At 35.6% G+C, this 13,496-nt stretch overlaps 1 protein-coding gene across 2 annotated transcripts; it reads left to right on the top strand.

The window, feature by feature from the left end:
* The first annotated feature begins 1,129 nt into the window (after positions 1–1,129).
* LOC107097134 (transmembrane protein 87A-like) lies at positions 1,130–12,938 on the top strand. 2 transcript variants are annotated; one of them, XM_015394161.1, is made up of 19 exons: positions 1,130–1,294; positions 2,040–2,100; positions 2,776–2,867; positions 2,961–3,095; positions 3,191–3,226; positions 3,465–3,612; positions 3,729–3,790; positions 4,385–4,568; positions 7,209–7,308; positions 7,408–7,501; positions 8,064–8,135; positions 9,523–9,631; positions 11,247–11,305; positions 11,401–11,504; positions 11,680–11,750; positions 11,850–11,920; positions 12,091–12,143; positions 12,228–12,258; positions 12,513–12,938. In XM_015394161.1, the coding sequence occupies exons 1-19, from the start codon at positions 1,145–1,147 to the stop codon at positions 12,552–12,554; spliced, it is 1,674 nt and encodes a 557-aa protein (XP_015249647.1). In that variant the 5' UTR covers positions 1,130–1,144; the 3' UTR covers positions 12,555–12,938. The 2 variants fall into 2 exon arrangements, with proteins under 2 accessions (XP_015249647.1, XP_015249648.1); XM_015394162.1 differs by lacking the exon at positions 8,064–8,135 and adding an exon at positions 7,741–7,812.
* The last annotated feature ends 558 nt before the right edge of the window (positions 12,939–13,496 follow it).

Raw genomic sequence — 13,496 nt, 5'->3', positions numbered from 1 at the left:
CCCTCCACGAAGGTATTGCATGGGGGTCGTGAAAGTTTTGGTTGATTAGACTTTTTTTTATTCCCCCCTGCAATTTTTTCCACTTATTTAAATGTCTTTAAATACACATTAACATGAATTCAACACACTGTAGTAAACAGATGAATGGAGGCAGAAGATGTCTTTCAATTACCATTGCACACATTCGGGAGCTGTTTCAAGCTGGTCACCATTTCATTCACAAAGAGGAATCAGAATCAGGAATACTTTAATAATCCCAGTGCGAAATTACTTTCGTTACATTACTCCATGTGTAATAAAGTGACTATAGAACCAGTTTGATATAACACAATTTCATACAATATATATAATTATGGGTCCACGCTCCATCTCGCCATCATTTTGGGGGTCCTTGGCCCTGAAATCATTGTAAGAGGATTGTTCTGTTCACAATTGTTCATGCCTTTTAACCCTTTAAAGCCCGATCCAAGAATAAAACAAAACAGAAAATTACTTGTTTTTGGTTTGAAGTCCTTATTTGGCCTTTTAACAAAATATGTAAAAAGAAAAAACAGAAATCATTTTTGATATTAATAATTTATTACTTTGCGATAAGTCAAGATTATTTTTTGTGTAGTCTTCTGCCCTCTGTTAACAGGTATATCTGATTGTGTACAATAGGATTTTGAGCAAAGTTTTTACCATTAAATTATGCAAAAGGTGTCAGACGCAAAACATTTCAGAAACCGTGTGTATCTGATACATTTGGAATTACAGGGTTAAAATAACATGAAAGTTTTGCTAAATGAAGTACTAAAGTATGGAAGAGGATTAGGGCCACTGAAAAAATAAAAAAAGGTTAACTGATTTTAAATTTTATTTCAGTATAACATGAGAAAAAAAAATTCTGAGGTTAAAGTCAGAATTCTGAGGTTAAAGTCAGAATTCTGAGATTAAAGTCAGAATTCCGTATTTTCTTTCTCATATTATACTGAAATACAATTTAACAATCAGTTAACTGTTCTATTTTTTCGGTGGCCCTAATCCTCTTCTGTAGTACCATATACTGTACTAAATGTAACAAAAATACTTTTTGATTTCTTTTTTCTTGTGGTGCGTTCAGGGCGCCTCCTACAGGGCAGTGCTCGTAACGTCATGAACAAACATGGCAGCTGCTGTCAGGATGAGGACGTGGAGGTTTCCAGGCTTAGGACTGTTTTATCAATGGATGCTGTTTTTCATAGCTTTACACAGTGGTATACATGAAGCAGCCGCATCACCAGAAACAGGGAAATGGACCATTGAGGTTACTGATGTAAGTATCACCTGGAAATAGTGCAGACAATTGCAGCACCTTAAGCTAACGTTAGCTACACTAGTCTTTACATTTTAACTAATGAGTTTAATGTGTGCTTTAAATAAAAAACAGTAATTTGGAGAGTCAATTTAATCATATATTAATATAAGATGGCCATTTTCTTTGCTAAACTGATAAAAGTTCAAGCAGAATGTTTTTAGCTTATTAGCAGTTAGCCTTAAGCGAAATGCTAGTAAATATTCTAAAATTAGCTGATAAAAACTAGCACCTTCCAGCTTTAAAGTTTAACTTTTTTATATATATATATATATATATATTTCGAAAATAATCTTAAGGTAATTGATTTGTCTCTGTTAACGTTTGGCTGTTTTCAGGTCTGTGTCCTTTACTTTATCTGTTAGCCTCCCTGCATCATTCAAAGCTGAGTCCTAATGTTTATAACTATGATGGTTCAGTTCTTAGAGACTTCTTAGAGAATCAGGACATCTTCATCAATAAATAATGCAGGTAGAGATCTGAGGAGATCCAGTTTCCTCTACTTTATTACTTGATCTCTAGGACAAGCTGAACCATATGGAAACCACTTTGTTTACCTTCTGAACACCTCTTTTACTTCAATGCAGTACAGACAGATCCTAAATTTTCTATTTAAAAGAGGCTCGATTTCAACCTTATTTAACCACTAACCTATTATTCATCTTCACTGCATTTTTACTGGCATTTTTTATTTAATGTTTTGCAGGATTCCAGGCCACTAATATTAAAGAAAGCTATGTTTAAAGACACAGATGTTGTCCTGAAAGGTAAGAGTTAATAGTTATTTGTTACTTGCTGACCTGAGAACAGGCATGGGCTAGTCTAAGATCATCATGGTATGCTATAGTTGAGTAAAACGTTCTTTAACATTTATTTATGATGTTATAAATAATAAAGAAGCTCGCAAAATGTTATTGTCATGGCTTTATTGTTCCGAAATATCTTAGGCTTATATTATTTTTAGTCTTCTAGCATGAAGTAGAGCAATCTCATATTTGCTAGATACTATGCAGTCTGGTTGTGGGAAGGACAGGGGGAAATGCCTCTTTAGACATAAACTTTATCTTTTAAAAATAACTTAACCCTACTTCCAACATTGCTTAGTTTGGTTGTGAGGTTTTAGGGGATGAAATCCTTTCCTCTGCCTGTATCCCTGAGAAGGACATGTGGTTCTGGATTGGAGTTTAATGAAATTATGTAAAAATAGTTTTGGACATATTTTCTATTAGTATTTATAAATGACAATAGTTTATAGACCTTGTTTGCAGGGATACCTGCTTAGTCTCCACAGCGTGATGATTTAAAGCTGTCCAAACAGCTGAAGTGTAAAGGGAAAGTGTATTAGCCTTTATATATAAAACCAAGCCTAATCTTAACCTAGACTTTTGCTGTGTTCTGTGCTTTTACTTTTATTTTATTAAAAAAATATCTTCATCTCTCAGTTGTGTCTTGTAGTTGTTCCAAGGAGGTGAAAATAACAATCCACTGGCTTTTGAAATATTACTCCTGTTACAATGAATATAATAATATTGAGGTAAGTAAAATAAGTTCTTGTCTGGTTCACCTGTGCAGTTTTTCTTGCGAACATTACAACTTAATGCTTAGTTCTGATTTTGATGTCCTGTAGGAGATGTATGAAAGGGCGCCACTAAGCCACGGGGATAACCTGGACCCTAAACCTAACGCGCCGGGCGAGTACATAGAACACATACACAGTCCGGTACCATGCAAAAAGGACCCACTCTCCTTAACTGGGCTCAACGTAGGTTTGCTGTTTGTTCTTCAGCGCATTTATTTACATGTTTAATAACAAAATTTTTCATGATCCAGTGTCTGTTTTTTTTTTTTTTTTTCCAGAAAGCCATGGCTAAACCACGTCCTGCAGAGAGTAAGGTACTAGTTACACTAAGTATTTTTTTTCTTAATAAAAGCACAGAAAAACTAAAGCTTTAAATTCAGTCCTCCTACAAGGTCTGGTATTTCATTTCAGTCTCGTTTTTTAAGTCTGAATCTGTATTAAAAGTCTGTGTCCGTGACCATTATGCTAATTAATATTCAGCTATTCAGGGGGGCTGTTATTTATATTTTCTTTGATGTTAAAACTGGTAACTTTGCTTGTCAAACTATGCAGAAAAACAGCGACCCAGAATGGATTTCAGCCGAGTACAACATGAACAGCACCAAAGCGAACGTTATAGCTACTACATGGAGGGACGGGCCTTACCTGCTGGTTGTTAAGGTTAACTCCAGTATAAAGGAGGCCAAATGGAATTTAACAGGTGGGATATTTAATAAAAAAATGACTTAGAAATCAGCTGCTGTAGAGAAATGTTATGTTTTGATTTTTACAGAGTTTATCTGATGCTTAGACTTGTGTTTTTGTTTTGTTTTTTAGTCAATGTGGTGATGAAAGGCAGCCATGGCTTCATTTCTATCACAGAGTGGCCGCTCATGATCGTAAGTAGAGACTTTATGGATCTGTTCTAATTTTATTAATTTTTTTGATACGTGTATCATATGTAGTGCAGCAGCTATTGATTATTTTAGTCATGAATTAATCTAGCATTTGTTTTTTTAAGTTTACTTCAAAAAAGAATCCTTTCCTAACTGAACCTCTAAAAAAGTAGTACTATGGGGTCCTGAAATGTCAAAAGAAGTTGTGGATGGAGCATATTTACTGACCAAGGAGGATCTTTATCTCAAGGCAAAATGTAAATATCTATTGTAGAAGTTTGGCTTCATTGCTCCTCTGAGTGGGTTCCTTCACCAAACCTGTTTTAGAGCCTTTAGACTACAAACGATTATTTGATTGTTAAATCGGTTGATTGTTATTTCATTAAAAAATTTATAAGATTTATTATTAACTATAACAGTCATGTAACTAAAAATTTTCATTCTGTCTTTAATAAATAATGCTTGAATTTCTCAAATAAAAACTAGATCTATATAAGTTTGCTATATAAAACACCTTATGATATTAGTTTATAGTAAATTTTGAATTGCCTTCATATGTGACATCTGACTGTCCTCTATTTTTCTGTTTGTTTGTAGTTTTACATGGTGATGTGTGTGGTTTACATCCTGTACGCCTTGCTGTGGTTCATCTGGGCGGCCTGCTACTGGAAAGATCTGCTGAGGATCCAGTTCTGGATAGCAGGCGTCATTTTCCTCGGCATGGTGGAGAAGGCCGTCTTCTGTGCTGAATATGAAAACACCAACGGTGTCGGCTCGGCTTGTGAGTTTCTTACGACAGTCACACCAATTATGCCTGCCATTCTTGTTTAAGATAGAAGCTGCTTAAATATACAAACCCTAATAGATGTGTTTAAAAAGTTAAGGTCCAAATGACTGAATGCATTGGAGATGGTTGTAAGAGAGTTTTTTGTATAACACAATTCCTACACAATTAATTCAAAGTGTTTAAACTATACACTTAAAAAAAGAGAATGCACATTTGGAAACATGAAGCGCCCTACCGAAAAGGTACAAGTGTCAAAGTGTGATTAAATTGATAAGGCATTGTACGATATAGTGGTCTAATATCCTGGTTAATCTCAATTATGGCTGCAACTTATGATTATTTTACAAATTGATTAATCTTTTGATTATTTTTTAAAAATTAAAATCAGATAGCCAAAGACTCCTTAAAGGCTTTTTGCACAATTAAACCAGGTGGAACTCTTGAGGAGTTCTAGATAGAGTATATGGATAAAGATTTTTCTTTTTTTTTTTTTATCTTAAATGCAAAATGTTCATATATATATATATATATCTTTTTTACAATCTTGGAATAATTACTACTTTAGGTAGGTTGATCTGTCAGCTAAAGGCTTGTTTTTGAATCTCTTTACTCCAGTTAACAATTACTTGATTACGAAATTAGGGACGTTTCTTTCATTAATCGATTAATCTGATTAATTGTTTCAGCCCTAATCTCATTAATCCAAGTAGAAAAGTCATAAAATAGGTTAAATTGGTCCCCTGGATCTTCTTTGTTGAAACGTTTTGTCCTGGAAACTTCTTCAGTCTGAGGAGGTCCAGGTAAATTTTGCCTGATTTATAGGCTGAACCTTTTTTATTCTGGAAAATATCAAAGGTGTTATTAGGTTGATTCAGATATAGGCTTTATGGAGCAAGTTTTATCTTTTAAGATGTTAGTCATTTTATATATTTTTTTTAATCTCAAAAGAATTGTTTCAAAGGAACATTACACTTTAAAAAGCAGCACCAACTTAGCATTTCTTTGGAAAGTCAAGTCTCTATATAACCTGAATATTGCTTAAAGATAGCCTGTTAAAGACTGGGATAATATTTAGTTGTGTAACAACTGCTTCTGAAAATTCATAGAGGAAGTTGACTAACTTTTGTTTTTGGGTTTAATGTCACCCCAGCAGCTTTTATTTTATTTGGGTCTTGGGATTTGATAGACAACTGTTTAATGTTAATTTTGTCTGTCTAGAAGATCCACATTTTCTTGGAGCTCAACAGAGAGGTTCAGACACACTGTGTTTGTGGGAGACTCTGATGCAGTTAGGAAACAGGAAATGACAACCTGACTCACTAATCTTGTGCAATATGTTTTCAGAACGTTTTGCATTTATTGTCGCGCAAGAAAGAACTTTCCTGTAATCCATTTCCTCCCTCAGTTATGTGAAGAAAACTTGTAGCCCGATGGAGCCCGTAGAACTACTGTGCAACACACAATCATAAGCAACATCTCCCCATGCATCGCTGCATTGTCTGTTTGGGACTTCTGTACTCAAGGTGACCGTGCCTGCGATCAGAGGGTGTAATTAGTTATTAAGGTGTAACTCCAAGGTATCCTGAGCTTGGAGAGTAAAAACCTGATAAAAATGCAAATAAGGTTTTGGTCAAGAAATGATGCCAATCATGGTGCAGAGGAAAAAAAAAAAGGTGGTTTGGTTTTTACCCTGCAATAACCAGAGTTTCTTTTAATTCAAAATACTTAAAGTTTACCTCAGAAAATGGTCTATGTTTGAGACTGCACTTTTTTAAGTTAAGGTAAAATCCAATGAGTAGAATCCTACAAAAAGTAAGATTTTTACTCTGGTAATCGATCTGCTGCCTTCATGCTTAAATAAGCGCAGATTGATTAATTAAGGGGGGAGTGGCGGCCTAGTGGTTAGGGCATAGGGCTTGGTTTCTGAGGTTGTGAGTTTGAAGCCCATCCCCACAGACTGCCTCTCTGGGTCTTAACCCCCAATTGCTCCATGGGTGCCGTACAATGGCAGCCCACTGCTCCCCAAACGAGACGGGTTAGATGCAGAGAGTTAATTTCTCCATTGTGAGATCAGTAAAGTTCAATTAATTTCTTTATTTTATTTATAACTGACATCCATTTCTCACAGAAAGATAGACCTCTTTGAACTCTCCAATGACTTTGCAAATATCTTTTTCAGTCAATGAGGAATCTACACAGAGTCAGCAACATGCAATATCATGGCTGCTTGTTTTCTACACTGCATATGCTAGTAAATGGTTCACAATGTAAGAATGTAATGTTCACCAAACACAACGGTTCCGTAAAAACACAACGGTGGATCTACTTTTCTTCTGAGGGCATCTGTATTCGGTAATTCCCCTGGTTGCCTTAAAAACAAGTTCAAAAATAAATTTATTTTAGGGTAATTTCCCTTCCAACATCATACAGACGTCTTTCTCTCCAGTGTTTGAATCTCTGCTGTTTGACACATGTTGAGTATTAAAATGTCTATTTTTAGTTTTTATTTATATGTATTTCTTTTACTATTAAACTTTCCCTTTATTGCTCAGCAATTTGGTAACAACTTGTTGTTTTAAATGTTCTTCACAGATCAATTTGAAATCTTATTGCTTCTTGTTTCTTTTGCTGCAGCTCCTGGCTTGTTGATCTTTGCTGAGTTGGTCTCTGCTCTGAAAAGGACTTTGGCACGACTGCTCGTCATCATCGTCAGCCTTGGCTATGGCATTATAAAGTGTGTAATTTCAAAGAAACCATCCAGTTTTGGTTTTGTATGAAATTAAGCATTTATCTTTACGTTTCTGTGTTTTTTTTTTTTTTGTTTTTTTTCCAGGCCAAGGCTTGGAACAGTGATGCACAGAGTCGTGGGACTCGGCATCCTCTACTTTGGATTCGCAAGCGTTGAGGGCGTCTTGAGGATTACAGGGGTGAGTCGACTTCTCTCTAGATCTTTCTGAAAATTACTTGTATGAAACAAACCTAATAAATCATTATTTAAAAACTAATAAATAGCTAAATGGGGGAGAAGTTGCAATAATCAACTAAATATTTAGCAAAGCAAAATACGCCTTTAAAAACATGACATAGTTTAGATTTGATTGTGTTCCGGCTTAAACGTGACATCACAATGTGTTTTTCTCGATATGTTTTGGGACTCATACTGAAGGGTCGAGACAATGGCCCCGCTCTCATTACAGCCATTGTTCTGGCTGTGTTTGATTCCTGCGCCATCTGGTTCATATCCTTTCAGTAAACTCATTAGCAGTAATCAGCTCTTAATGAAACATGAAGTGGTCGTGTACTGTGTCGGTGGAATTTGGATGTCTCTCCTTTTGGGGTTTGATGATTGGTTTCTTTATTTCACCTGGGTAAATACTCATTTGTTTGGGGTTCTTTGCTGCCTCTCTTATCTCCCATCCGATCTCTGATTTTTTCCCCCTCATCTTTCTCTTCTTTTTTGTGTGTCGTTTGCACTTTGATCCGCTCCAGACCAAAGACTCAGACTTGGCCCTGTTGGCAAACATTCCCCTGGCTCTGCTTGATTCCTCTTTATGCTGGTGGATATCCTTTGGTGCTCCTACAACCTTTCCCTTCAGGGTTCCTTTTTACTCCTCAAAACTTTCATCGGTTTATTTCAAAGTAATTTAGGATCATTGTAGATTTTACCTGGCATCTGATGAAAAATAATACACATTATTATTTGAATCTCTACCTGCTTGTTTTTTTTTTTTGTATGACAATGCAACTGTTCTCTTATCCTCTCCTGTGCATGATGACATTTTCCCATATTTACAGTCTGTGTCATGTTTTTCAAACAGTGCATTTGATGTCAAACTGAACCTTTAAATCTCTAAATACCTTGTTTTTCATCATGACCTGCTGTCGTTGATTGTAAAGATGTCATTTAAGTTTTATATCCCAGGTTTACATAAAAATGATTGTATGAGTTATAATGGTTAAAGCCCTTCGAATAAGAAATATTTTCTTTGGTAAATGTACAAAAAATTGGCAGTAACAAAATGTATTCACCTATGAGTATCTTAACATCATAGTTTTAGTTAAAGGGTAAAATAATGAGCAGGCCTAGTAATGGTACATGAAGGATTGGCTTTAGTTTGAGTCTCCAATTTGACTCCAGAGATTAATATTTTATCGGGTTGCGGGGGCAGCAGTCTCGGCAGAAACTGCTGACCTGGACCTGGGGAGGTGGAAAACAACAACAACAATGACCTAAGATGAAAAAAAATTACCAGATCTTCTGCAGTGTGATCCTGTATAGAAAAAAGAAAGACACTTCAAATAATATCTTAGTCACCCATATTTCATAAAAAATTCCCTTCTGATGTAAAAACTATTAAATCTATTACAAAATGCTGTGCTTTCTTAGCGACATGCATGATTTATGGAGTGTATTCATACATTTGGTCAAGGCAAACCCTTATTTCTCTTGTCTGGTTTGCTTTCTTATTCTACTTTTTACAAGTAAACCATAACCTGTAAACAAAGTCACTCACAGACCTGAATCAAACACCCCTGGGATTGTTTTAGGAAGTGGACCTATTCCACTGTAAATAGTGGGTCCAGACAAATGATTAAACAATGTCTGGTCCGTTGAAAGCTGACCAAACATCAAGGAATTAATAACACCCTAATAGTATAAAAAGCAGAGAATAAAATTTTCCCCATGTATTGTTCTTTGTAGTTAGTTTGGTCACTGCACATATCTATTAGCGAACCCAGGAGCTTTTTGGATTTAGAACTGGAAAATGGTTATAATTTAAATGAAGTAGCCCAGACTTTAGCAGGAACCACTGCTTGAGCTCAGACCACAATTTAGTCTCAGCTACAGTAAATGCTTCACTTTAATCTAAAGGGTCCAAATGGATCCGTTTAGCATTTCTTTTCCATATGATTCCGGCTATTTATTTCCCTTGACTGCCACTGCTACATCTTTGTCAGCTTAGCACAAACCATCAAGACTCTGAAGCTGAGGAGAAACCCAGTGAAGCTTTCTCTCTACAGACACTTTACAAACACGCTCATATTTGCTGTCATTGGTAAGTACTGAACCTGTAGTAATAAAGCAAAGTTACTTTCCTAACCTGCATTGTTTTCCCCCTTGTATGAAAAAAGATGCGCAAAAGGGCAAAAACTATTCAACCTTTATTTCAGTGGCAAACTCTCATCCAATTGTGAGAAATGTAAGGAAAAGAAAAACCCTGAATTTAACAAAATTGCTGGTGGTATAATTATTGTCCTCCACCTCTCAATGCTCACAGAACAAAAATACATGATGCTTCCTCTTTCCAGAAGTTCCGTTAAAATTCAAAAAATATCCACTGGACTTGGTTTCCAAGATTTGAAGACGTTTCGCCACTTCTCCAGGAAGCTTTCTCAATTCATTCTCAATTCATTGAGAAAGCTTCCTGGAGAGGTGGCGAAACGTCTTCAAATCTTGGAAACCAAGACCAGTGGATATTTTTTGAATTTTTACAGAATGACTATGACCTGGATGACTGAGAACCTTCATCAGCTCTTTCCAGAAGATTTGGCCAAATGTTTTGGATTATTAATGCTTTTCAAAGACCAAAATGAAAAAGAAAAACACTGGAATGGAAAGAGGTCCACAGCTTTACAGAGCCTCCACCTTTTTTAATAGTAGGCATGAGATATTCCTCCTTTGTTACATGTAAAACCCACTATTTTGTTGCCTATAAGGTTACTCTTCGCCTCATTCAACTGAAAACATGACACTACATGCTGTTTTTGGTAGGACAGAAACATTTTTTATTTTTTTTTTTTTTGCTTATCATAATAGTATCTAATTGTTCTAATGGAGACTCGCAGGCTTTATCATGGCAAGATCTTTATGGCTCATCGTCCATCCTAGTGACCTGTTGCTAAAAGAAAGTTAGACCTCTGTGTCTGGACCAAATTAATGCATAAATGGTTTTAATGTGCAGGATTTATCATCCTATTAAAAATAAGGGATGCATTTTTCTCAGTATTTTAGAAAGATTATGCAGCTGGTAAAAAGTACAGTTTATTTTATGCATCTCCAAAAAAAAAAAAAATATGGATTACCTTTGAGCGTAGCCAGCACTACAATTAGAAACAATTAGTAAATCTGGTCGTTTTACCCCTTTGACCAATCAGGACATCTAAAATAAAATTGGATCGGACTGATTTCTGGGTTCCAGATGTTTTAAAATTGATCTTCAGGCTTTTAGGGGATGTAAGGAAAGTTCCCTGCAGATTGTGCTTGCTCTTATTCTGAATTTATCAGTCTATAATCCAGGGATTTTAAAGACAAATAAAGACTTTTAAACATATGTTCTCTGAGTTGTTCCAAGTGTTTAGTTGAACCATGGATGCATGCAAATAGAATGCTGTCAATTTAAAGGTAATGTTGTTGTTCAAGCAAGCTGTTAAGTTTTTTGTGACCTTCAATATTCTGTTGTTTTAAAGACAAAAACAAAAATCAGAAAAGCTGAGTCTGGTATTTTTTTACATAAATGTTTTGGGATCCAGCTGTTTTACATGCAGCTTGCCAGACACCAATTTCACCTCTTATTACTGTGATGTTTTGGCCGTAGATCCTAACTTTTTTTTTTAAATCTGCATAAAATCTTAGAAGTGCTGCAGTTTTTCACTTTCACCTTTTCCTTTTAGCATCTGTCATCTTTATGGTTTGGTCTGCTAAAAAGTTGCACCTTGCAAATTGCCAGTCTGTAAGTATGCCTTATTTATTTTTAGTGTCATACTGTTCATTTTTTAATGCTCATTTTTGGGGGTTTGGAAAAATTCCATATGTTTTTATTCTTAGGACTGGATCGAGGTTTGGGTGGAGGATGCTTTCTGGAGATTCCTGTTCTCCTTTGTTCTGCTTGTTATAATGTTTTTATGGCGGCCTTCAGCAAACAACCAGAGGTAATTTCAAACAGTCAAGATAGGAGATGAAGCAACAATTTTCAGGGCATCCTGCTTTAAAGGAGCAATAAGATGATATCAGAAAAACTCTCAAACAGATAGTGCCCCCAAACAAACACCCTCTGATTCAGCCCCTGAAATATTTATTATTACATATTTTTTTCTGTACCAGCAGATATGCGTTCACACCTCTCATCGATGACTCTGATGATGATGAGATTGAGTTCATCGCATCTTCAAACATTGGTACGGTTTTTAACATGAAAGCTTTTTCTGAAAAACTGTAAATACGTCGTCCTTTTTTGGTATAAATGTGTTTCAATTGAATTCTCTCCCGCATTACAGCCGATGGTATAAAGTTGAGAGCGGCTAAAACTGAGACAAATGGCACTGCAAAGCTTCCAGAAACAAACCCAGTGAGTAATGCTGCAGCATTAAATAGATTTTGTCATCACTTGATTACTCAGCCTTGGACATAAATGACAGCTTGAAATAATGGAAGCAAAATGAGAGCAATATATCTGCATCTGAGTCTTGTACCAGCAGATGGCAGCATTTGATCTGATTCTTTGTTCTATTCAAACAGGAGGAAGATTTGAAATGGGTGGAGGACAACATTCCTAGCTCTCTTACTGATGTGTAAGCATCCTTAGTAGTGTAGTAAAATTTTTTTTTGTCATAGATTTAATTTTCTGTTTTCTTCTTTTCATCCTGTCCCCACAGAGCCCTTCCAGTCCTGCTCGACTCAGACGAGGTATGAGAAGCTTTGCTAAAAAAACACAAAATGATTAGTTTATCAAATACAGCTACCTTCTCCACAATTATTATTGGCACCTAGCCTGCAGAAAATATTTTTTCCTTTGGTAGTGCATTAGCGAAATTATCTGCTATTGCTAATGGCTAATCGATTATGAGTATCAGATGATTCTGAATGGTTTTGTTTGGGTTAATGTGTGATATTTCGATGAAACAATAAGTAATTGAAACAATTTTTTTGATACTTTTTAGGAAATTATGACGACAAAGTTTGAGATGTCAAAGCTGGAGTGATGAAATGATGGATAAACACAGCAGCTGCTCCAGAGTCTCCATCAGGATTGTTTTTAGCGGAAGTTGGCGGAGGGCCATTATTTTTGTCTTTTTTCAAGACATCCTCCTGAGTAGCTGCTACTTTACAGGGTAGTAGTGCAGGCAACACAGTTTTTTAACAAAATAATGTTGCTGTTCTTTTGCTTTTTTTCTGGCAATGTTTTCAGAAATGTACATTTCTTTTCTTTTTGCAGACCAAGCGATTCACAATTTCCCAATGTTCGATAATTTTTGAGCTTGGCAAAGAGAGTATTTCCTTTTTATATCCAGCTATATAATCATTTCTATCTGTACACTACAGATGTATTTTAGTTGAATGGGCCTCATGCGTAAGCATACACATTATATATATATATATATATATATATATATATATATATATATATATATATATATATATATATATGGATGAACAGTTCAAAGTATCTTAAAGCCATTTTCTCTTCAATAAGGATTATTCAAGATGGGAGATAATTTAAAGATTTAAACTACACCATTGAACTTCCTGATGTTTATAGAATGCAGGAGAATCTGTTTTGAATGCATCAGGAATTTCCTGGACATTTTGTTTTTATTCAGACCTAAAATGGAAAGCTATAAAAAAATGATGTAAACTGCAACACGATGATTTTGCATAAATCATTTGCTCTATGCACTTTCAGGATCAAAGCTGTGCCTATATGTCTGTGCTTTCTTTGTGGGGGGTGTCTGAGAACAGCATGAGTGAAAGAGTTTTTTGTGTCTCTAATTAAAACGGCCCAGCATCCAGAGAGTTAGCGATTGTTGGAGAGAAAAAAGAGAAGTTTAGGGTTTAATGTTATTGTAGCTGCAGTAGAAATAGAGATGATCATGTTTGAAACTACTGTATGGGTGTGGGTTGCAGGATGGGGTTTGGCACAATGT

The sequence above is a fragment of the Cyprinodon variegatus genome, unplaced genomic scaffold (assembly GCF_000732505.1).
Source record: "Cyprinodon variegatus isolate N-32 unplaced genomic scaffold, C_variegatus-1.0 Scaffold674, whole genome shotgun sequence".
NCBI classification, from domain to species: Eukaryota; Metazoa; Chordata; class Actinopteri; order Cyprinodontiformes; family Cyprinodontidae; genus Cyprinodon; species Cyprinodon variegatus.
This window is presented reverse-complemented; position numbering and strand designations above follow the sequence as displayed.

Coding starts and splice junctions, on each gene's coding strand:
- LOC107097134 (XM_015394161.1), top strand. CDS start 1,145: ATGGCAGCTGCTGTCAGGATGAGGACGTGGAGGTTTCCAGGCTTAGGA. Junction 2,868..2,960: donor ATGAATATAATAATATTGAG/GTAAGTAAAATA, acceptor GATGTCCTGTAG/GAGATGTATGAAAGGGCGCC. Junction 3,227..3,464: donor CACGTCCTGCAGAGAGTAAG/GTACTAGTTACA, acceptor CAAACTATGCAG/AAAAACAGCGACCCAGAATG.